Source organism: Gadus morhua, chromosome 17 (assembly GCF_902167405.1).
Source record: "Gadus morhua chromosome 17, gadMor3.0, whole genome shotgun sequence".
Lineage (NCBI taxonomy): Eukaryota > Metazoa > Chordata > Actinopteri > Gadiformes > Gadidae > Gadus > Gadus morhua.
This window is the reverse complement of record NC_044064.1, coordinates 15946041-15970724: the sequence shown is the minus strand read 5'-3', so window position 1 is coordinate 15970724 and position 24684 is coordinate 15946041. Positions and strand designations below refer to the sequence as shown.

At 43.9% G+C, this 24684-nt stretch overlaps 3 protein-coding genes across 10 annotated transcripts in view; 2 read left to right on the top strand and 1 right to left on the bottom strand.

Annotated features, from left to right (window-relative positions):
* The first annotated feature begins 264 nt into the window (after positions 1 to 264).
* On the top strand, positions 265 to 16705 carry LOC115529789 (uncharacterized). Its single transcript, XM_030338855.1, has 12 exons — positions 265 to 686; positions 1070 to 1211; positions 1375 to 1597; positions 1697 to 1822; positions 2123 to 2421; positions 2578 to 2668; positions 2891 to 3007; positions 3090 to 3165; positions 5399 to 5650; positions 15090 to 15261; positions 15398 to 15546; positions 15647 to 16705. Exons 4-12 carry the CDS (start codon positions 1733 to 1735, stop codon positions 15832 to 15834), a joined length of 1434 nt encoding a protein of 477 aa, XP_030194715.1. The 5' UTR covers positions 265 to 686; positions 1070 to 1211; positions 1375 to 1597; positions 1697 to 1732; the 3' UTR covers positions 15835 to 16705.
* On the top strand, positions 7241 to 14720 carry LOC115529765 (uncharacterized). The gene is made up of 2 exons (XM_030338812.1): positions 7241 to 13998; positions 14225 to 14720. Exon 1 carries the CDS (start codon positions 7264 to 7266, stop codon positions 13378 to 13380), a length of 6117 nt encoding a protein of 2038 aa, XP_030194672.1. The 5' UTR covers positions 7241 to 7263; the 3' UTR covers positions 13381 to 13998; positions 14225 to 14720.
* A 4301-nt stretch (positions 16706 to 21006) lies between the features above and the next one.
* The window catches only part of clcn3 (chloride channel 3), a 34979-nt gene continuing 31301 nt past the window's right edge, over positions 21007 to 24684 (bottom strand). For 5 of the 8 annotated variants that reach the window (XR_003973639.1, XR_003973637.1, XR_003973641.1 and 2 more), the window contains one exon: positions 21007 to 22547. Coding sequence is in view for 2 of the 8 variants with exons in the window: in XM_030338829.1 (XP_030194689.1) it covers positions 23481 to 23571 (91 nt within the window). In the remaining 6 variants the exon portion in view is untranslated. Of the gene's footprint in view, positions 23572 to 24684 lie in introns of all 8 variants that reach the window. The other 3 variants (XM_030338829.1, XM_030338830.1, XM_030338828.1) reach the window with 2 other exon arrangements.

Here is a 24684-nt window from a genome sequence, read left to right as displayed (position 1 = left end):
TACTCCGCTTTTGGACGACAGCCGAAGCCGCTAGTGAGAGAGAGTGACAGTGTCAGATTATATTAGTAAATACATAAATAGAGATAGCCTAGATAGATATATATATATATATATATATATATATAGATAGATAGATAGATAGATAGATAGAATAACATCGATAGATAGATAGATAGATAGATAGATAGAATAGCATAACATCGATAGATAGTGAGGGATAGCATAGCATAGCATAACATATATATAGATAGAGAGAGAGAGAGAGAGAGAGAGAGAGAGAGAGAGAGAGAGAGAGAGAGAGAGAGAGAGAGAGAGTAGATATATAAGTAGATAACATGGTTTTCTACTGTATTTGTGGCGGGTGCAACAACTCCAGCAAAAGTGGACATAGGGTCCATTGCTTCCCCAAGGACAAAGGGATTCTCCGAAGCTGGGTGCAATTTGTCAAGTTTAGGCGGGCAGATTTTTCAGCTAGCTCTGTTACCGCGTACTCCAGAATATGCAGCGCGCATTTCAAGGAGGAGGATTACCACTCAGGGGATGCCAAGATGGTCTCACTTGGTTTAAAGAGTAAGAGGACGGCGAAGTTAATTCCTACCGCCGTGCCGTCTGTGCATGCAAACCACTCTGCCTGCCCTGTCCCGAGGTCGAGAGACACCGTCTGCCGCAAGCGAGAGATTGCCACGGTAAGCATCATGCTATAGCTGCTAATTACAAGCTGCGCGTTAGCTAGCTCTGTGTATTTTGCATACTGTGTTCCCTTTGACACAGCCTCATCTACAAGCATGATCAGTCTGACATTAGAAGAGCATATTTCGTGATTCACGAATATGAGCCAAAACAAAATTGCCCTGAAGTAAATGTCCATATCGTCATGAAAGCTTCATGGCTAGTGTTTGGATCAGTGATCGTCAACATCAAGCGGCTTTCACAACAGTGTGTTGGCGTTTTGTGTTAGTGCTAGACTGCTACGGTTCTCTTTCACATGTTTGTATTTGACCGTGACCTTTTATATACTTATATATACTATACTTTATACTAATATACTTTTGTTTTTTGTTTTCGCAAGATGTTGACAGACGCCTCACAGCAGGAGACCGTGGCCAGTGTAGACACTGTGGAGAGTGTCGATACTGGGGATCAGCCCTTGCCCTCCTCCACTTCTGACGCTGGGACACAATGTTTTTTGAAGCCCCCCCGATGGTCTCACGGTAAATCTTTGGTATTTTAAGGGGTAGATATTATGTCTAAAACATTGCAAGTAGGACATTTCCATACACATTGATGAAATGAATACATAGCCTACACCAAAACATAGCCGCTGATTTGCCATGATTGTCATATGTTTGGGTATGTTTACTGCCTCTGCCACAGCTGTGCAGGTTAACCTGAAGCCCAAGATGGTTAGCGTGGGCACACAGACTTCAATCAGCCCACAAACCTCCACTCCCCTCGCTAGTCCTGAACAGACAGTTGACGACGACGATGATGATAATGCCACTGTCATCAGTGACTTGTCGTGGGTGCCCGAAGAGCCGATGGATGAGGAGGAATTGTTTGATGAGGAGCCACCTTACACGTGTGACCCCCACCACAAGTGAGATAATCTAAAACCAACATAGACCATATTGAATGCTCAATGCTTTGTTAGTTTGAATGACACCGCCCCCCTCCCCCTCATTTTTTGTTGTTGTAGTTGCATTGACAAATCATTGTTTGCCAAGAGGAGCTGATGGGCCTTTTTGCCATCTGTCCGGCCTGTTGTGAGAGGTCGGATAGTAGCATCGTGCAGCAGGAAGGAACTTTTGTTAAGATCAAGCAGGTACAGTTTTGTTTATGCAGTTTTGTTTACGTGGCCATCTGATTAGAAAATCTGAATATCTAATTACAATCTGATAGCTCTGACTGTCTTGCCAGTTAATTTACAATGTATGTACCAGGCTGGCTTAAGTCTGCTGGTTTGTGATGCCAGCATATTTGAGTGTTATACTGTATTGGTCATGTGTGTTTCATTGAAAATATGAAACCTTTGACCAGTAATGTACAGTACTTACTCTATATTGAATCCTGATATACTGTTGATTACGGTACAATGTTTTATTTTATTTTCTTACATATCTAGGTCTGTGCATCATGTGGCTACCACCGTTTCTGGCAAAACCAGCCAATGCTCCACAGGAACATGCCAACCTGCAACCTCCTGTTAAGTGGGGCCATTCATTTTACTGGATGTTTGGCCACACAGACACTAAGAATGTTGACCCTGTTTGGCCTGCAGTGCATCAGTGCCAGCAGTTTCTTTCGCCATCAGCGCCGCTACACCATCCCTGTAATCGTTCAGGCCTGGCAGAATGATCAAGCCAAGAATTTTAGTGACCTACGGGCAATGGATGGCGGGCTAGTTCTTGCTGGTGACTGCAGGTAAACCAGTGTGAGAGCTAGACCAGTTCCACGTTTTGATTTTGTTATTTGTTATCATGTAGGGTGGCTTTAGTTGGCATTTGCAGTTGACATGGTGGATTGTCTTTACAGACCATGGTTTTAAAAACTTGAAACATAAATTGTAATTAATTCCAGGTCAGATTCTCCTGGGCACTGCGCAAAGTATGGGTCATACTCTCTGATAGAGGACAGAGTGAACAAGGTGGTGGATGTTCAGCTTGTTCAGGTAAACCTGATGTTATTAGACAAAGAAATGAACTCTGCAATTTGGTAAAAGGATTGTATCTTAATATAACATCTTTCCACTACAACCATGCATAGAGCTTTATTGTGTATTGCCTAACTAGAGTAGTGTATCATAATGCCTGGTCCAGCAACGCTTCGGTTCATTAACGCCTCCTTCAACACCACCAGCATTCTACCCTTACACTGTTATGTCATGTTGCAGAGCTCAGAGGTCCCCAACAGCTCACGGTGTGAGCTTGAAGGCCTCAAGCGCAGTGTTGGCCTGCTGAGGGGAAACGACCTGCATTTGGCAACGCTGATCACGGACCGACATCGCCAGGTATTTACAATAAAAATGCAGTATAGAAAGTAAATATCTGAATTGCACTGAAGCTGGATGTTTGTGTTTTTTTTCTCCTTAGGTTGCCAAATGGGTGAGAGAGGAGCTGATCCCTGAAGGGACACAGCATTATTTTGACGTGTGGCACATTGCCAAAAGTATGTATCCAGTGTTGGAACCTTGAAGCAGTTTTTGTTAGTGCATATCAGTGTTAATTTCGTTAACGAAAAATATGACGAAAAATGTTCGTCAACGAGCTTTTTTCCGTGACTAAGACGAGACGTTGACGAGCTAAAAATAGATCTGTGATAATAAAAACGATGACGAAATGTCATTTTGTTTTCGTTGACGAGACGAGACAGGACGAAAATGTTATTGGTGTGCTGTTTGGACATTCAAAATGCACGATATTTTCCAATCAGTACACTCCCGTAAGGTTCTTATGCAACTGTTCACTCCTCCAGTAAATAGGACAGACCTTAGCTACGACTTGGCAACGGGAGGTATGGTCTCAGCTATGAGCTAACGTTATGCATTGTACATGATTCGAAATTCTTCCCAGCTTTTATTCCACAGATACTAGGGTCTATAGCATATAACCGCGTTGTCTGATTACAGTTTAATTCATTTTTCACAATTTACCGGCTCTCGTTTTGAAGAAAATCACCGCGCCATTCGTTTCAATGGGAATCGCCACGGTCTATAGGCTACTTCAACATAAGGTGGACTTTGAAATTCGTCCCAGCCTTTATACCCAAGATACTATCGGGTTTATAGCATATAACCGCGTTTTCTGATTACAGTTTAATGCATTTTTCACAATTTACCAGCTATCGTTTTGAAGGCTGAACAGACAAGAGTAGTAAAGTGTGACGTCACGTTTCGAGAGCAACAGATTTTCGGTTCTACACAACCAAATTAACACGGGGAAATCCTATGGCACACAAACCTTTTATAGAAAAGGAACAATCTTTTTGCGAATTGATTTGTGAGTTTGCTTTACCAATGATGTAAGTAATATAGAGAATAGATTGTCTTCATATTAAAAAAAAACTAAACTAAACTAACGTTTACAAACGTTTCCTTTTAATACCCCAGGGGAATACATGAACGCCTCGACATTTTTCGATTGGTAGTGATTTTCACCTCTTGAAATTGATTTATTTTAATTTTGAAAGAAACAACACATGGAAGCAATGGAGAACACCATCTCTCGTTCGGTTGTTTAGAACTGAAAATCCGGTTGCCAGGACAACGTAACGTTTTCACTTTAGTACTCTATTTGAGTGGAACAACTTAGCAACTTGGCCAGTTGCACCAACTGGGCGTAACCCTGGTCGTAACTACGCCTGGTCGTAACTTGGCGTTCTAAGTCCAACCTAACCGTTACGCCGGTTGCACCAACTGGGCTTAGCGTTCTTTTCACTAAGACCAGGCGTAAATCCTACGCCTGGTCAGGGGCAGGCGTAGAGTTGAAATTCCAGGCTGTTTCTATAGCAATTACATCCAATCCAATGCAGCTTTACCACCATCCTTGCAACGCTTCGCTAAACTGCATTTCAAAGCACAGCCGGCGATATGATCAGTGTTCACAGATCGACTGCCTGTCGGGAAGATATCGCTGGCCGATTAGTCCGTTCTCAACTTATAATCAGTTGTGAATGTTGTTTTAACTATGTTTATATGTTTTATATAGGCCGACACATTAAACAAATCTCTCCTACAGAACCATTCCCGTCTAAATGCCTGCTCGTCGTAAACCAGACATTACAAATACATATTTTAATTATATTCGTTTGCAGTGTTTTATTGTTAGGCATTAACACAATTGATGAATGACAATGAGTGAACGAATGAATTATTTATTTCGGTGTCCAACAGCATGTCAAGTAAAATAGTAAACAGCTGTTGTCAAGAGGTATCCTAGCAACGCGGTGATATGCGCATACCATGGAACATTCACATGGCCGCGCATGGCTAAGACCGGGCATAGTTAAGACCAGGCGTAAGTCCCGTTGGTGCAACCGGCGTTAGTTCCATTCTAACGCCAGGTCGTAACTAAGACCTACTTAGCAGTTACGACCAGGCTTAGTTACGCCCAGTTGGTGCAACCGGCCCCAGGTGTCCATATAGCCTATATAGGGTTAGCCTAATTTAACTAGTTTAAAAAGAGAAAACATTTTGACTAAAAGTAATGACTAAAAGTTGACTAAAATGTAAGGAATTTTCGTCGACTAAAACTAGACTAAAACTACAAAGGAAAACAATGACTAAAATGTGACTAAATATACTAAGCATTTTCGTCAAAAGACTAAGACTAAGACTAAATCTAAAATAGCTGACAAAATTAACACTGGTGCATATCAATTAATACCATTTGTTCTAAAACAGGTCTGGGGAAGGCATTGGATGCAGCATCCAAAGAGTGTGACCAACTACAGTTGTGGAGGCCAGCTATAGTGAATCACCTCTATTGGACTGCAGCCTCAACCCCAGATGGCAACCCAGCGGTCATGGAGGCCAAATGGAGAAGTTTAGTGAACCACATCCAGGACATCCATGACCATGACACCCCTGCCTTCTCCAGTTGTGCCCATGGCCCTCTAGACGAAGATCAGCGCAACAAAGAGTGGCTGGACCCAGGTACAGTACTGGTATTATGCACGCTATACATAGTTTTGTTTTAGTTGCTGTCTTTGAGTAATTGTCTGTGTAGCCCTGTACAAAAACCACAAGTTACAGAGCATAAAAAATAATTAACAGTATAATAAAATGCTGTGTTTAATGTTCATAAATAAATAGAGTTCATAATAATAAAATGGGTTAAAATGTGTGCGGATTAAAAGCATAAATATAATACGTTTAATAAAACTATTTACAGTTAAAAGATAAATTAATATAAAGGTCTTTAAGTTTATCAAGGCTAAAATATTTGTGAATTCAGGATATAAAAGAGGAAGAAGCCGTGTTTATGTTTAACTTAACCTTTTACCTGTCACACGTAAATCATTTAATTTGTTTTGTCTTTGGTTGTATTAAAACTTCACAAGCCAATCCGAATAAAGTCTCAACGTGTAAAGGGCGGGACTAGTGCAGCAGGTTAGCGTGGGGAGTAGTGAGCACATGTAGAGAAAGAAACCTGACCGGACTGAGAGCTAAGAGGAGGCATCGTAGTGTGGGAAGCAGTTAAGTTTTATCGTGAGGTCGACTACTCGTGGTCCTGATTTAAACTTCTTTGTGACCTGCAAAAAGGTGAATACGATGTGTATGCCTCCATTGTGCTATATCTAACTGTTATAGTAAGTAAGAGTACTGGATGTGTAACGCGGTTAGCGACGTGCTAGTTAGCGGTAGCATTCTGTGTTAATGTGCCCGCATATCGTAGTTTTGTATTGTGACTTAAGTTAACGCAAAGCTAATGCTAGTTCGATATGAAATAGTGTTTGATATTATGGCTCATTGGATAATATGCTTAAAGGAGCTGGACGTTGGAGAGAGGGGTTTCCAGCAGATGGCCCTGCTGTTTTCTGTGTTTTCTTCCTTGTGACTTCGCCACCGCCATTGCCCACGTGTGTGTTTGGATTGCCACCGCCATTGCCATTATCTTCGTGAGAATATCATCCCCCAATCCCTTTCTGCCCCTACTAATTACACCCTGGATTCGTGAGTACTGATTTACACATTGCACGTGCTTTTATTTTGAGCTCAAGCTGAGTGAAGCGGCCAGTACAGTTTTTAGGCCCCACCGCACACAAGCTTCAACTAACAGGCCTGCAACGGGTTAACCTAATTTAAAGTGTGTTGTTAATTTGATTGTGTGTGGTACATTGAGTTTGCATTGTTGTAAATTGGAGAATCCCGTGCATCTGATTTTATTTATTTTATTTGTTTATTTGTTTTCTTTTCCTAAAATACATTCGACTAGTATTTCATTTTGTGAATAAATATGTGATTGAATACTTTTACATTTAAAATACAGTTGTGGTGGTCATTTATTAAAATTATCCAACAGTAACATATGAATCAAAGTTGTAGTTTCCTACAACGAGCCCAGGCCCAGTCTTATTGTATTAACCACTCTAGATTTATTATTTAACTACATGGGACAAGGGTTACATAAATGGAGGCCCCGCTGGGATAATATTAAACTAAAATGAATTAGACAAGCAAAAGTAACATGACCCCACAACTTTAAGAGCATTTATTTAAAGTAATGTGCTAACAGTAACTAGAAGTAATTAAAGTAAAGTACAACAATGGCAGTCCTAGCAAACAGTCCATCACAACGTGAGCTAATTAACTGGTGCAAAGGAGAATCAATAGATTTAAAGCATGCCTTCCTGTTACATGGAGTGCCTGAAGGTGTTTCAAGAGAAGACATTGAAGAAACAGCAGGGACCATCAAAGCTTGGGGAAGAGTTAGAGTTAAGGGAAAAATGTTTCACCATCAACAGCAATCGCTGATGGTGTTATGTGAGTGTCGTGAAGAGATCGACCCCTCTAAAATCCCACCTGAGATAATGCCTATAAGTGGAGGAAGTAGTTGGAAAACTGTCTGCTACACAGAGCCTCAGCTTGATAACTTTGAAGAGAAGCTACTTACCTTTTTGCAGAGTGAAGGGAGAACCTTGGAGGACATCCAAGGTCTATGTTCCCCCACCAAAGAAAGTAAAAGCAACCCTGAAGACATCATCCGTGCAGTCGGTGATGTTATGAGCAGAACAAACAAACAACCTGACAGTCACCCATACAGACGTCTGCGGACATTCTCCGGGATCAGTCCCACTCCCACTGGAGAAGAGACCTTAGACAACTGGTTGGAGCAAGCAACACTCTTAGTAGAGGAAGTTGAGTGCTCGGACAAAGAGAAACGACGTCGGATACTGGAAAGTCTCAAAGGGCCCGCCTTTGAGATCATTCAAGCTGTGCGCATGACTCAACCTGATGCTAGCCCACGTGAGTACATAGAGGCTATAGAGAGCATTTTTGGTACAGTAGAGTCCTCAGAAGAACTATATCTGTCGTTCAGAGCCCTCCACCAACAGCCTGGTGAGCGTCTGTCTGAGTTCCTACGAAGAGTAGAGAGATCTCTTGTCAAAGTAGTACAAGGAGGTGGCTTACCTGTTAGCGCTGCCAACAGCACTCGTTTAGAGCAGCTTCTTAGAGGGTCCACCTCTGAACTCATGTTGTTACAGTTGAAAATTAGGGAGCGGAGTAGTAATCCCCCTACATTCTTGAACCTGTTAAGAGAAGTGATGGAAGAGGAAGGTCGCCAGTCAGCCAGACAAAGCCAAGTGTCACACCTGCGTCCTCAGCGTGTACGCACCGTCCAAGCTGAAAAGGAGAAAGAACCTGAATCAGTCTCTAGGAGTGAACTGCAAGCTCGGATTCAAGAATTGAGAGCGCAGTTAGAGCAGAGAAGCAACCCACAACCTCAGCCACCATCTGATGAGTCCTTTAACGGTCTTACAGAGAAACAAAAACAGAGAAATGAGTCACAGAGTGAACTGCAATCACTAAAGAAACAAGTGAAAGCACTAGAAAGTAAAATGAGTGTAATGGCAGTGAATTACACATCAGAACAAACACCCCAGCCACACCGATACAAAGCAGCTACGGGTTACAAGCCCGCTCATTCCAGAGTCTCCTCTCCCCGACAAGACAATGATGAGTTTTTCTGTTATCGGTGTGGGGAAAATGGCCACATAGCCACCAGATGTACTGCCCCTGAGAATCTTCAGAAAGTCATTAGAAAGCTCATACGCTTGGCGCGTGTTTCCCCTCTTTCCCACAAAGAGAACCCGCAGCCTGCAGCTGAAGAACACTTTGTAGCTAGAACCAATAAGGTTGAAGTCCCAGAGAACAACACTGACTTACCTGAAGGTCTTGTAGGTCCATCATTTATTCACACCATCAAAGTAAATGATGTAGTCTGCGATGCTCTCATCGACAGTGGGTCCAATGTGACTATCATCTTTGAAAGCTGGTATAACAAACACTTACTTGATGTCCCGATAAAACCCCTCTCTGGCCTTGGACTCTGGGGCCTTGCTGACACTGAGTATCCTTACAAAGGATATGTTGTTGTTGAGATGGAGTTTTCAGAAGAGATCACTGGTGTGACGGGACGAGTAGAAGTGCTCGCCTTGATTTGTCCTGAGCCAAGAAACCAACAACAAACCCCTGTGCTGGTTGGAACCAACACATCTCTGTTCCGCCGCCTATGGGAACTGGCGAAGACAAAAGGTGACGAGAACACTGTGTACTCAATGAGAATACAGTCTGTTTATGCCCCTGTTAAAGCACAAGAGCAGTCAACAAAAAATGAAGTTTTGGGACAGATAAAGTGGGAAGGACCCGGTTCACTCTCCATTGCTCCAGGTGCAAAGTACTATGCAACGTGCAAAGTGGAAAGACAGAGTGCCCCGTCCAAGGATCTTGTACTGATCGATGCACCCACTGACCAGTTGCTCCCCAACAGTTTGCTGGTACAGCCTGGTGTGCTCTCAGACGCCAACATAGACAACAACAGTTTCACTGTCCTCATTCAAAATGAGTCCAAAAAGACAACTTCAATCCCAGTTGGGACCGTTGTTGCTGAGATGTATGCTGTGGACACAGCTACCCCAGTCAGGCCTTCCGACCTCACAGCTGAAACCATAGACCCAAGTCTCTTTAATTTCGGAGACTCTCCCATTCCCAAAGAGTGGAAGAGTCAGCTTCAGCAGAAGTTAGCTGAGAGGCGGAATGTTTTCTCACTCCATGAGTGGGAGGTTGGTCGTGCAAAGGGTGTTGAACACCACATACGCCTGCATGACCCCAGACCCTTCAGGGAAAGGTCAAGGAGACTAGCCCCTGCAGACATAGACGATGTGCGGCGGCACATACAACAACTGCTGGCAGCTGGAATTATCACAGAGTCCCGTAGCCCATACGCCTCACCGATCGTTGTAGTGCGCAAAAAGAATGGGAGTATAAGAATCTGTATTGACTACAGAACACTCAACAACCGCACCACACCAGACCAGTACACAATGCCACGCATTGACGACGCCTTGGATTCTCTCTCCGGCAGCCAATGGTTCTCAGTCTTAGATCTGCGCAGTGGCTATTACCAGATAGAGATGGCTCCGGAGGACAAAGAGAAGACAGCGTTCATTTGCCCTCTTGGTTTCTATCAATTTGAGCGCATGCCACAAGGAATCACAGGAGCGCCGGCAACGTTTCAGCGCTTAATGGAAAAAGCTGTTGGTGATATGCATCTTCTGGAAGCTCTCGTGTACTTGGATGATATCATCATTTTCGGCAAGACACTTGAAGAGCATAAGCAACGTCTTTTCAAGGTACTGGATCGACTAGAGGAGGTCGGATTGAAGGTTTCTATTGACAAATGTCAATTCTGCCAGCCTGAGGTTAGGTATGTGGGTCACATCGTTTCTGCTAATGGAATAGCTACTGATCCAGACAAAGTGGAAGTAGTCAAGCATTGGAAAGAGCCCACTCACCTGAAACCTCTGAAGTCCTTCCTCGGATTTTGCAGTTACTATCGAAGGTTCATTGCAAATTACTCTGCCATTGTCCGTCCTCTTTCTGAGCTCACCAAGGGTTATGCCCCCACTTGGAAAGACCCCAATTTCAAAAAGAGTGTCGACCCAAGCAAAGTCTATTTCAAGCCATCAGAGCTTTTCGGAGAACGGTGGACTCAGGCCTGCCAGGCCGCTTTTGAGCGTATCCGTGACTGTTTGATCAATGCCCCAGTGTTAGCATTCGCTGACCCCACTAAGACGTACATCTTACATGTGGACGCCAGTATGAATGGCCTAGGCGCTGTCCTGAACCAGGAATATCCTGAGGGCCTCCGACCAGTAGCTTTCGCCAGTCGGAAGCTTAAAGACTCAGAGCACAACTATCCAGTCCATCAATTGGAATTTCTGGCATTAAAATGGGCTGTCGTGGACAAGTTTCACGATTACTTGTATGGAGCTAAGTTTACTGTAAGAACTGACAACAACCCATTAACATATGTGTTGACCTCTGCCAAACTCAGTGCAGTCGGACATCGTTGGCTTGCTGCCCTTGCCACCTACGAGTTCACCATCCAATACCGACCTGGGAGGCAAAATATCGATGCTGACTTGTTGTCTCGACAATACTCTCCAGAGGAGGCTAAAGAGTGGACTAGTGTCCCACCTGCTGGCATCAAAGCCCTCTGCAAGCGAGCCTGCATCAGTGGAGAGGCTGATGTGCCCGACAGATTGGTGGACCAGTTGGGAGCTCCTGCTGCAGCTGTACCAGAAGCTTATGTGTTCCCAGTGAACCTTAGCATGAACGTGCTGGATCAGCTAAGTCCGAAAGATATCCAGGCATCACAAGACATGGACCCAACAATTGGGCCATTAAAGAAGGCACTGGAAAAGAATAAAGGGCTGACACGCTCAAAAAATGATTCACCTGAGACTGTGTTGCTCTTACGCGAAAGCCGAAAGTTGGAATTAAAGGATGGATTACTCTACAGAGTAAAAGAAAAAACATGCGGAAAACAGATCAAACAACTTGTCTTACCAGCCAGATACCGCCCAATGGTGTTAAGGTCTCTACATGATGAGTGCGGACACATGGGAATGGAACGCACTACCGAACTGATCAAAGACAGATTTTATTGGCCGCGAATGACAGCTGAGGTTGAGCAGTACATTCGAACCTGTGGTAGATGTATCTCCAGGAAGACACTCCCTCAGCATGCCTCGCCCTTGAATCAAATAACAAGTAATGGCCCTCTAGATTTAGTCTGCATTGACTTTTTGCAGATAGAGCCTGACTCTAGAGGTGTTGCTAATGTGTTAGTAGTGACAGACCATTATACACGTTACGCACAAGCATTTGCTACAAAAGATCAAAAGGCTATCACCGTTGCAAGAGTATTGTGGGAGAAGTATTTTGTGCACTACGGCCTACCTGCACGGATACACTCGGATCAAGGACGAGATTTTGAAAGTCGCCTGATCAAAGAACTCTTGTCCATGCTTGGGGTTCGGAAGTCAAGAACATCCCCCTATCACCCACAAGGGGACGCACAACCAGAAAGGTTCAATAGAACACTTTTAGCAATGCTTGGTACCCTGGACACTGTAAAGAAACAAAGTTGGAGTCAACATATCACCCACCTGGTACATGCATACAATTGCACCAAGAATGATTCCACAGGATACTCCCCTTATCATCTCATGTTTGGAAGGGAGGCAAGGTTACCCATTGACATCTGTTTTGGGATCTCGCCAAATGGTGAAAGTGAAACCTCTTACCAACAGTACGTCGCCAGGATGAGGAAAGAGTTACAAAAAGCCTACCAACTGGCATCTGACGCTGCTACAAAGAGTCATCTGAAAAACAAAGCTCGCTATGACCAGCGTGTGAGAGATTCACCTTTGGAGAAAGGTGACAGAATTCTCATTCAGAATTTGGGTCTAAAAGGCAAGCATAAACTCCAAGATCGATGGAAATCAACACCATATGTTGTTGTGGAGAAGTTGCCTAATCTGCCTGTTTACAAGGTCAAACCAGAGCATGGTACAGGTGTGGTAAAAACTCTTCATCGAGACCACCTGTTGCCCATCGGGTACATGGTTAGGTTGTCTAACCAATCAGATGATACAAACTCTGCTCGGAGACCTGTAACAAGAGCTCAACTTACCCGGAAACATCTATCAACCAAGTCTGAAGAAAGTGACACAGAGTCCTCAGGCTCAGAGTTTGAAACTGTCCACAATCCTCCAGATTTTGATGTGGATGAGGTCAGGAAACGATTAAACATGATAGATCAACCTGTGGAGGATGAACAGAGTCAGAGTTCTGAAGAAAGTGAAAACTCTGAAGAGGAAAACTGTGAAGCTGCAGAAAATCAACAACTTACAGAAACGGAGTATGAGGAACCGCCTGAAGGTGCTGCACGTCCTCTGTCACACTCTTATGTCCAAGAGACATATACTGAATCTGCGGAAGATTTGCAAGATTCAGAAGAGGGAGCAAGCTCACCTCTGTTAAACAGAGCCAGACGTGATAAAGCTGCCAAAAGCGCTAGAAGTGAAAGTGAAAGGTTTTCTACAATCCGGAAATCCCTGAGAAAACCAAAGCCATCTATGAGATTCACTTATGAGAGACCTGGTCATCCATCTTGTGAACCAGTTACCATCATGCACCATGGCATGGTCATCCAACTCAAGTTAAACCCTCCAAACCAAGACAACAAATCAAGGAAAAAGTCCAAAACATCCAAAAGGTACATGGAGGAGGAGAACAAAAAACACCCTTCCAAGTTGAAGAGAGACAAAAGGTGTGATGAGGACATCTACACGTTCAGAAGAGGGAGGGTGTAGCTCTGTACAAAAATCTTCCAAGTTAAAGAGAGACAAAAGGTGTGATGAGGACATCTACACGTTCAGAAGAGGGAGGGTGTAGCCCTGTACAAAAACCACAAGTTACAGAGCATAAAAAATAATTAACAGTATAATAAAATGCTGTGTTTAATGTTCATAAATAAATAGAGTTCATAATAATAAAATGGGTTAAAATGTGTGCGGATTAAAAGCATAAATATAATACGTTTAATAAAACTATTTACAGTTAAAAGATAAATTAATATAAAGGTCTTTAAGTTTATCAAGGCTAAAATATTTGTGAATTCAGGATATAAAAGAGGAAGAAGCCGTGTTTATGTTTAACTTAACCTTTTACCTGTCACACGTAAATCATTTAATTTGTTTTGTCTTTGGTTGTATTAAAACTTCACAAGCCAATCCGAATAAAGTCTCAACGTGTAAAGGGCGGGACTAGTGCAGCAGGTTAGCGTGGGGAGTAGTGAGCACATGTAGAGAAAGAAACCTGACCGGACTGAGAGCTAAGAGGAGGCATCGTAGTGTGGGAAGCAGTTAAGTTTTATCGTGAGGTCGACTACTCGTGGTCCTGATTTAAACTTCTTTGTGACCTGCAAAAAGGTGAATACGATGTGTATGCCTCCATTGTGCTATATCTAACTGTTATAGTAAGTAAGAGTACTGGATGTGTAACGCGGTTAGCGACGTGCTAGTTAGCGGTAGCATTCTGTGTTAATGTGCCCGCATATCGTAGTTTTGTATTGTGACTTAAGTTAACGCAAAGCTAATGCTAGTTCGATATGAAATAGTGTTTGATATTATGGCTCATTGGATAATATGCTTAAAGGAGCTGGACGTTGGAGAGAGGGGTTTCCAGCAGATGGCCCTGCTGTTTTCTGTGTTTTCTTCCTTGTGACTTCGCCACCGCCATTGCCCACGTGTGTGTTTGGATTGCCACCGCCATTGCCATTATCTTCGTGAGAATATCATCCCCCAATCCCTTTCTGCCCCTACTAATTACACCCTGGATTCGTGAGTACTGATTTACACATTGCACGTGCTTTTATTTTGAGCTCAAGCTGAGTGAAGCGGCCAGTACAGTTTTTAGGCCCCACCGCACACAAGCTTCAACTAACAGGCCTGCAACGGGTTAACCTAATTTAAAGTGTGTTGTTAATTTGATTGTGTGTGGTACATTGAGTTTGCATTGTTGTAAATTGGAGAATCCCGTGCATCTGATTTTATTTATTTTATTTGTTTATTTGTTTTCTTTTCCTAAAATACATTCGACTAGTATTTCATTTTGTGAATAAATATGTGATTGAATACTTTTACATTTAAAATACAGTTGTGGTGGTCATTTATTAAAATTATCCAACAGTAACATATGAATCAAAGTTGTAGTTTCCTACAACGAGCCCAGGCCCAGTCTTATTGTATTAACCACTCTAGATTTATTATTTAACTACATGGGACAAGGGTTACATCTGGATGCTTTGACATGTGACCTTTGTGATGAAATTATTTTTTCATTCCCTGGCAATCTCATAACATTCTGTTTACTGTTTATGTTTGCTATAATTCAAATGCAGGACAATTTCATGTGTTTCCATTTCAAAAAGGAATTCTGTCTGTCCGTCTTCCTGTCTATTTGTACGTTTTCCGTCTGTGTGTCTGTCTGCCTCCCTGCCTACCTGTCTTGGTCTTTTCAGGCTCATTGGCAGCAGTCAAGTTGGAGAACATAATGATGAGGGCTGCCTTGCTGAAAGATGTTCGTCAGCTGTCTCCACAGCACCAGACCTTCTCCCTTGAGGCTTACCACTCCCTCATCTTGCACTTCGCGCCCAAGCACACAGGGTTTTCATACCTTGGGATGTATAGCAGGTCAGTGCTATCAAATGGAATAACACTGCCAATTATTATGCCTTTTATAGTAATAATAGTACCTATTAACGTGCCTATTGTAGTATTTTGTCATACACCAAGTTTCAAAGGTTTTCTCAAATGTGTTATTTTGTAGGCTTCTCTTAGCGGCGCTGCATTATAATCACAATGCCAATCGCGAGACAGCACGGAGAAGTGACGGGACAGAGAAGTACTGCGTGCGGTATCCGCGCTTCAGAAAAGGTGCCCATGTGGTGCGTCCCATCAAAGAGGCAGCCTCATACGGTAAGCAGTGTCAGGCAGTTCTATCATATTTTGAGATGGCGCACGAGTGATCAGTGACAATGATCTTTATAAAGTAATGTTATTATTATTATGTCTGCAGGTTATGCAACATCATTAATGAAGGCCCTTCGGGAGAGCTACGCCAATTCACCCGCGGTTCTTCGAGAGGTTGGCGCCAATCTGTCCTCCGATGCACCCGCCCCCATCGCCAAATCCTTCGAACAGATTCCTAAGGAGGAGGCCATCAGCCTCTACCTAGCCCGGCAGTCACGCTTCAAGAAAACCTAATTTCACATTATTATTTTTTTCCACGGACAAGTCCAATGATTTAGTTGTTATTTGCATGAAATTTCTTTGTATGTAATTCAAAATAATTTGGTAATCATTTTACCTGTGCCTTGTCAACCTCTGTGTGCGGTGTTGTCTGGGCTCACTGTGTGTCTGCTTGATGTGCTTTTGCATGTATCACTGCATGTATCACTGCATGAAATAGTGTGTGTGTGTGTGTGTGTGTGTGAGAGAAAGAGAACCATCAACTGACCCTCGGGTATGACTACACTATTGCAGAATTAATTAGAATTAGAATTAAACATTGCGGGTCTAGCCCTTCATCAGTGTTCCTTGTATGTTTTGTGCCTAACCATTTTTTTATATAGATTTAATTCCAACCTGTGTCTTTGTTCAGTAACCATTACAAGCAATGCCAATCAACTTTTTTTTATCCAAAATGCATGTGTTCTGTGTACTTTATAACATTTTAAGGGCAATTGAATGATCACAACAGAATAAGCATAACTATTATTTTTATTCATTTTCATCCAAACAAGGCCATTGAAAGCCCTGATAGGTCTGGTCACCATTCTGGAATTGCTGTCTGATGGTTGAAACCACACAAGAGGGTAGAGGCTTCCTTATACTCCTCCCTAAAACGCCATAAGCCCAGCGTATAGCTTGCCTGTACGCAGTGTACCGGTATTGCCTAGGGATAAGTAGGAAAGATTCTTAAGTTTAAAACTGTAAGTAGGTTGGAAACGTCATTTTAAGCCTGTTTCTTATGCATGTTTATTGTGTATGCAACACATCTCCTGTCACCTATAACTGTTGGTTCAAATGACTCAGTGTAAAAAGATTTGTAAAGTAAACATAAACCATGAACATACTCGTGCGTGCTGGCTTGAAGGGGACCATGATCCTGCCTGAAGTGTGTGTATGCTATTTTTAGCACAAACGGATTCAGGCAGCATGCCTCAAATCCAGGATGCTGCGTTAGGCACGTTACATCTGCTGGCCGCGGGGTGAGCTCCTCGACCAGCGACCAAAACGCGCTCACCTCCCTACAACACAAGCTCTCCACCACAGTTTCCATGGGACGACACCGCCCACACAGACACCTGCCAAACACAGCGACACAGACACGCTTACTGCTCTCTCCCGGTAAGCGGTACCCTGACAGTTTCAATGACAATCAATCACGAGGAAAACGAGTTAGCACCATCAAAAAATAATCACACTGAAGACATAACCAGCCTACTCGGCGTCGGCTACGTTTGCAAACAACATTTTCACCGGAGAAAGGTAAAAGCTTAGAATAAACACTAGGGGTTCACAGGTGGGACTGTCAAGCTAGCCCATATTTAGAATAAATAGAAGGCATAATATGCCTTCTATTTCTGGATCTTCTGACTAAGTTTAGGGTACTTATCTGAGCCAATGACATAATCACTGTCACTAGATATAAAGAAAACGTTGACTTTCATTCGATGCTATTCACTGACAGTAAAAGAAAATAAGTTATTGTATGCACTGCTGTTCATAGACTACTAGCTCCAGCGCTCCTTGCTGCGTTTCTAAATGGTAGCAACTCACAGTGATATGCGCATACCATGGAACATTCACATGGCCGCGCATGGCTAAAACCGGGCGTAGTTAAGACCAGGCGGTGCAACCGGCGTTAGTTCCATTCTAACGCCAGGTCGTAACTAAGACCTACTTAGCAGTTACGACCAGGCTAAGTTACGCCCAGTTGGTGCAACCGGCCCCAGGACACTTCACCAACTCTCCACTCATTCTCCTCTGACCATGCATTTATTTGTCTTTGACGGCCATCGGCTCTCGGGATTTCCTCATTTCCCCTCATACGCCTAACCGGTTCGAAATTATATGGCTGTGGGCCATCATAAATGTTGACAGTGGGTCTTGCTACCTCTTCCTCATCCCCGTCCGCCATAATGCTAGTTCTAATGCGTCTACCTTACGTGACGTCATCGCCAAATTGCGTAAAAAATAACCGTTACTAACCAAAAACTACAAAAACTGGACTTTAACACCATTTTGGAGACATTTCTAACTTTATATACATATTTTGAGTGCTTTATGTACCCATTAATCAAAACTTCCGGTTAACCTGCACCATGGGCTTTAACCTGCGCAAAACCTGGTCCGACCAGGTTTGATTCAGAGCATATGTTGCTATAGCAACTAACATACCGTGATCCTTTTGGAACGGAAAACCTAGGGTTACCGAAAACCCTGGGTTAACTTACCCGGTTATGTGATACAACCGGCTTTGTGGAACACCCCACAGCCCGGCATCCTGTTTCTGCTGCTGTTGCTGCTCCCGGTTGACCACTCCAAGATGGCGGTGTCACGTTAAAATTGTACCGGGGGCGAAAATTGTACCGGCCTACGTCATCGTTTGTTTACATCCTGACAACCCGACAACCTGAGGCCTGTTTCAGGTAGCTGGTTTAACATACTCTGAGTTTAATCCTGCGCTCTGAGTTGGTTGACTCAGAGTTCAGGGTTGAAAAGCAACTCTGGGTTTTCGGTTTCAGAACAGGTGATCGGCGTTGGGTTAATCAACTCTTGAGTATGTTCACTCTGGGTTGAGGGCGTGCCTGTTGACTATGAAGAGCCATCATCAATGGATCTCTGATAACATGATCAAACATGGACCAAAAGCGTAGATCCACTTACTTTTCCCCCACGGAATTGGAAATTCTAATGAACGTGTATGCCGAGCAGTTACCCATTTTAACAAAAAAAAAGCAATACCGCCGCGGCAGCGAGAGCGCGAGAGAGAGCTTGGCAGGAAATAGCTGAACAAGTCAATGCGTGAGTCAAATAAATTAGTAAAATAAAATAAAATAAGAGGAAAGTTTAATATCTTCCACTTATTCAATATGTAAATTGTGTGTGTGTGTGTGTGTGTGTGTGTGTGTGTGTGTGTGTGTGTGTGTGTGTGTGTGTGTGTGTGTGTGTGTGTGTGTGTGTGTGTGTGTGTGTGTGTGTGTGTGTGTGTGTCAATTTACGCAACCCCGAGTTGCCCCACGAGGACTTGGCAGCAAATGAAGTACAAAAATATAGTTTAAACAGGTAAACTAATGTTTAATTGAAATCAAATCAATTGTGCTGTTTTGCCTGCTCTACCTAATTTAACAGCTATGTTCAACATGTATAATATATTTGTATACTATATTTAAGCAGTAAATGTAAGTAGTACATTTCCCAGCCACCCCAACACTGCCAATATTTAATAGGATTTAGATATATTAGAAGGCTACACCTAGGCAAAATGCATTATAAATATATATGTGTCTTCAAAATAGCGCTTACTGAATATTAGGGTAACATTTTCCTCCATGTTAGCAAATCGAAAAAAAGCAGAGGCCCGGCAGACTGGAGGGGGTCCACCACCTGCAGCCCTCACAGAGGCTGAGGAGATGGCCCTCAGCCAACAGAGTATGCGTCCTGTGGCTGAGGGCATCCCTGGGGGGAGCTCCTCTGATCCCCCCCACCCCCCAGGATAGAAGTGCCTTTACAGTATAAGAGGTTGGTTATTCAAAATAATTAAATATGTACACGCAACCGAGCGCGTTGCAAATTAGATGGGGCAATATTCTGGCTCAAGTAATAATTGCACTGTCTAATCATCTTCTTCCAGTTACTGATGGCGTCATCGCCCACTTGAACCAGATGCCCTCACCAACCTCCATGCAATTGTAACAATTCAAAAGATGCAAAAGGATGCTTTGGAGATCCAAATTTTGGAACATAAGTTATAAGTGGGTGAGGTGCAAACTGGGATACTGTTCCCTGCTCTAAAAACATACCCAATATAAATGACTTTTTTTTTTTGTGCTTTCAGAAAATAAAAAATCCTCATAAGTAGATTGTCTTTATTAGAACACGAGCTGTGGTGGGACAAGTTATTTTGTTGAACAGTTTACTCAAAGGGTTTTACTTCAGTGAACAATGCAGACGATTATGCTGAGCATGTGCATGTAGAGAAGAACAGCATCTGGTTAAAAGCAGTAGGCCTACCAGGGTCTTTTCTGCCTTGCATTCTTAAAATGAGTTTCTTGACTTGCAGCAGTTATAGGTCCATGGTTAGTCAGCTACTCTGATCATGGGAAAGCCACAACGTTGAAGTGACTGTAGTACAGAGCGGGTGGGATGCACGGGGCGGATCATTCTGCACATGCGTTAATTGCGATAATAAAAATAAACTTAAAGCATGCCCCCGGTGCGTTTGACAGTTAACAAGGGGGCTGAGAAGGTGGTCTAAATAAATGATAGATTGCGCTGAAAAACGATAGCGCTCGTGAAGAAAATTATCAGGAAAATAAAGTATATCCAACCGGGGTCTTAATAATCGTTCCTCACGGAGATTCCTTCTTAGGATCGCAGCCTCTACGACCACAGGCTCTCGTAGAAAAGGACATGCCATTTCTAACACTTCCTTCTGTCGGAGAGCTGCCTTCAGCCTTATAGACAACAAACTCAGAGTAGGTCTAACCACCTCCCGAGCAGGTTAGGTCCACGGCGTATGTTGCCGCAGCAACTAACTCTCGGTTGCGCTGAACCTGCTACCTGAAACGGAAAACCCAGAGTTTCCACTAACTCAGAGCGAACAAACTCGGGGTTGCCTCAAAACCAGCTACCTGAAACGGGCCTCTGCCCGACAACAGACGACGTAATGCAGAAAACATGTTTCCAAACGACGAAATAACATAATACAGATAGCGGATCGCTATCTGTATTATGATAGATAGCGATAACACTTGTTTTTAAAAAATTGCCCGCGAAACGGGCGATCGCGTCAAATGACAAATGTTTTGCCCGCGAAACGGGCGATCGCGTCAAATGACGTAGGAGGGTTCTTGAAACATAATACAGATAACGGATCGCTAGATAACACTTGTTTTTACTTTATATTTGTATTGTATTGAATTGTTTAATCGAATTTAGCTAGTAAATATAATGATTAATTTAATTAAAATAAAAAAAATTCAACCTCAATTACATCAGTATGTTGTCGCACCAGTGTTCGGCTCTGGGGCGCCAGCTGGATGCTACTTGGTGCTCCTGATTTCACAGGCTCTTCTCCTGCATGAAGAACGGCAACACCTTGAAAAGTGAAATTGGCACATCACATGGATAACTACAGACATGACACAATTTTATTTGTTTTACTCAAAACCAAATTTATTCTTTACATATTTTGTTTTAAATGTACAATCAAACCATGAAGTAAATCATACATTAATTCCTCATCACAATAATGAACAACTCTAAATACCACGAGCCATAAATAAACAGAAGGGTGACAAATCGAGGTCAGTATGAAATAGGGTTAGGCGACACACCACGGGCCAGACAACGCCGACGTTTTCTCTCCTCACTCAAAAACACAAAAATGCAATGAAAAAAAACAAGAACGAATGACCCCTACTTTCCTTGTTATTCTACGACTCACTCTTGTAATTCTTGTAAAATGTGAATCGGTTTGCGTCATTGCATTGACTTTGTATGTATTCGCGACGCGCCTTCGCTTCTGGTGTGAACGCACAGTAGCCGTTACCATCTGTAGAACATAAAATCCTTCATTTTATTAGTCGAGTTAGTTTAAACGTACATCTTTTTTTTTTATACTGATACTGGGATGCATCCAAGAAAGGCCTGACAATGACTGTACGTGACGTTTCCATGGAAACAAGAGTGGGCCAAGAAAGGGGGCTTCTGTTAAATTCCAACATTGTGCAAATTTGGTTGCAATCAGGGTACAAATATTAAACTGTCTGTTGCATGACATTGGCTGCCCTAAATTTGCATTTCCATGACATCAAATAAAAGCATAAATTCATACACATTGGACAGGGGCACGAAGAACTCATTTTCTTTGATTCTTGTTTGAGGCTGACCATCGCATACATGAACACCAACAAGACCAATAGACTAGCGCTAATTCAGCCTATTGGTTTAATCACCGATTCATTAAGGACAAAGACAGGGATTTAGTTCACTGTAGGAAAGTGGTTCTTATCTTAATTAGTCTATGACAGGTGACGTAGGTCGCTGACCTCGTATTAAAAGTGTGAACGGAGTGTTTGTACAAATATACTCATGCACGTATGCGGGTTGACACTGCGGCAGTGATGGAGGTGGGGGAGGGGGGTCTCGAGGAAGATGGCTGCTCTTGTTTCTTCAGCCAAGCGATGTGGGGGAGAGACTAAGTGTTTAACAAACAGTTCTCACAGACGACATCACAAGACCCAGATCCCGGGAGAGGAAGGGAAATACAAAAAAAAATAAAAGAACAGGCAGTCACTTTGCAGCATCACCCCCCTCACAACTTCATCATCAGGACCGACTCCATCGGATCTACAGTGCAGCAGGTATTCCAGTCTTTGCGCGGTTCGTTTCTATTTTCAAGCCATAAAACATTAGTAGATTATAGCAGGATCAATACTTAAAAGAAGAAGCCACGTTACTCATTTTGAGGAGGAGCAGAAGTGATTATTTTGCTTTCTCCTCGACAAAGTAAATCACAGACCTAGCTAAACCCCATTGTATTTCACTGAGACACCTTCATTTACACGGAGAGAGGTCACTAAACGCCCAGGCTCATCTTCCACACACACACACCTCGGCTCAGAAAGTAGGCAATCTTGAAATCCAGTACAGACCCCACACACACACACACACACACACACACACACCTTGCAGGAGATGGACAGTCTTGCATGTGTCCAACACATTTTACTACACACTGCCTGGAATGTAGAGTTAGTATAGAATGCACACACGCGCGCAAACACACGCACAAGCACAAGCAGTCAAGCACACAACGCACCACGTGCAAATAGTGTTAGAGGGTGTGTGCAAGCACAGGGAAGGTCCCTCCTCGCATGGCAGCTGATCATTCTGACCTTTGAACCCCCAGGTCTGTCCCAGCACTAGGATCCCCCCTCGCCCCCCATCTCCCGAAACCGGACACAGTAGAGCAGCGGCCAACAGTGTGTGTGTGTGTGTGTGTGTCTGGATAGCAGAGTGCATTTGAAAACAAAGGACAGCATGCGTTTCGCAGGTTTGAGTGTGTGTGATCTGTGAGTGCAAAAAAGGTACGACCAAAATAGGTAGGTGTGTGTGTAGTGGTTTGATCAAAACTCATGTGTGTGTGTGTGTGTGTGTGTGTGTGTGTGTGTGTGTGTGTGTGTGTGTGTGTGTGTGTGTGTGTGTGTGTGTGTGTGTGTGTCTCATGTCTCCCATGCACCACCTGGGTTCTCATCTGGAGTGATGGCACCCCAGTGTCCAAATCTCTCTCCCTCCTCCTCCTCTTCCTCCTCCTCCTCTTCTCGCCAACCAGCGAAGGGGCGGGGGGAATAGTCTCAGGAGTCCGTCCGTCCGTCTGCCCTCTAGTGTGCGGTGGAGCGCGGACGGGGGCGGGGTTTATATACACAGAGGGTGACCCACGGCGATGACCTCATCGAGGCGATGGTTGGGGTAGGTGGGTACGTGTGTGTGTGTGAGAGAAATGTGTTAGTATTCAGAGTCGTCCAGGAGGCGGACCTCCTCGTCGCTGGCCGCTGTGGCGGGCGGTTGCCGCGGTGACGGCGACGCGAGGCGGCTGCGGCGGCCCGTGAAGGAGCGCACTAGTTGAACATGATGGTGTCGGGGTCTTGGTTGGCCATCTGCGCCATGTGACGTAGGATGTCCTTTTTTGTGATGATCCCCAGCAGGCGCCTGCAAGGGAGAGAGAGAGAGACAGACACAGAGAGAGAGAGAGAGAGAGAGACAGAGACAGAGACAGAGAGAGACAGACACAGAGAGAGAGAAAGACACAGAGAGAGAGACAGAGAGACAGACACAGAGAGAGACAGACACAGAGAGAGAGAAAGAGAGACAGACACAGAGAGAGAGACAGAGAGACAGACACAGAGAGAGAGACAGACACAGAGAGACAGAGAGAGAGACAGAGACAGAGACACAGACGGACAGAAGAGGATGATGAAGGAGAGGGGTGATGGGGAGGGATGAGGAGAGGACATCAAGAGAAGGTCAGCCGTGGAGACGGGGCGGGCGGCCCCCCCGGTGGGCTCCGCTAGGGAGGTCACGGTGGTCGGTTGGCGAGGGGGGCCACGGTGGTCTCATCTCAGAGGGCCCCACGGCAGATTTAGCCGATCCAAATACATTGCGATGAAAGATATATTTATTTCGATGGACAAAGAAAACACTAAATGAATGACTCATAAATCAACAACATATGTTGTACTGTCATTGTCACCATAAGGTTACCATTTACTGGGTCACTATTCATTAAATAAACGCATTAGCCTGATGCCAAAGGACAGGGCATAGGCTTAACGGATTAGCAGTGTGCGTAACGGTAAGCGTTTCCATCCCATCGGAGAACCCCCCGTCTGAGAACCACAGTGGCCGCCATGGCAACAAACCCATCAATCACCACCACCGGAATCCCCGAATGAAAGAGGTGCGGAGAGATAAAAATAACTAACTAACTAACAAGTGGACATCGGCTGTACACTCTGTTCAGATGCTGGAAACGGGGTACCAGAGGAGGGTACCAGACGTTGCTGCGTCACCCCATTTCCCCCCCCGTTTGTTGGGTAGAGTTGCCCCCCTACCCCCTCCAACAGCCCACGATACTGAGAGAGCAAACCGCATCACCCTACAGGAAACAGGAAGCCACCGTCAAAGAGCCTTGGGAGAAGTCACGGCTGCATGTACTGTTCAGCTTCTACGTTCAGAAGAGGAATGGTTCAGTCTGAATCCAACTGTAATAGTGCAACCATTTTCATTTTCCGGTTAGAGTAAGGCCGAAAAGCGCTGAGAGAA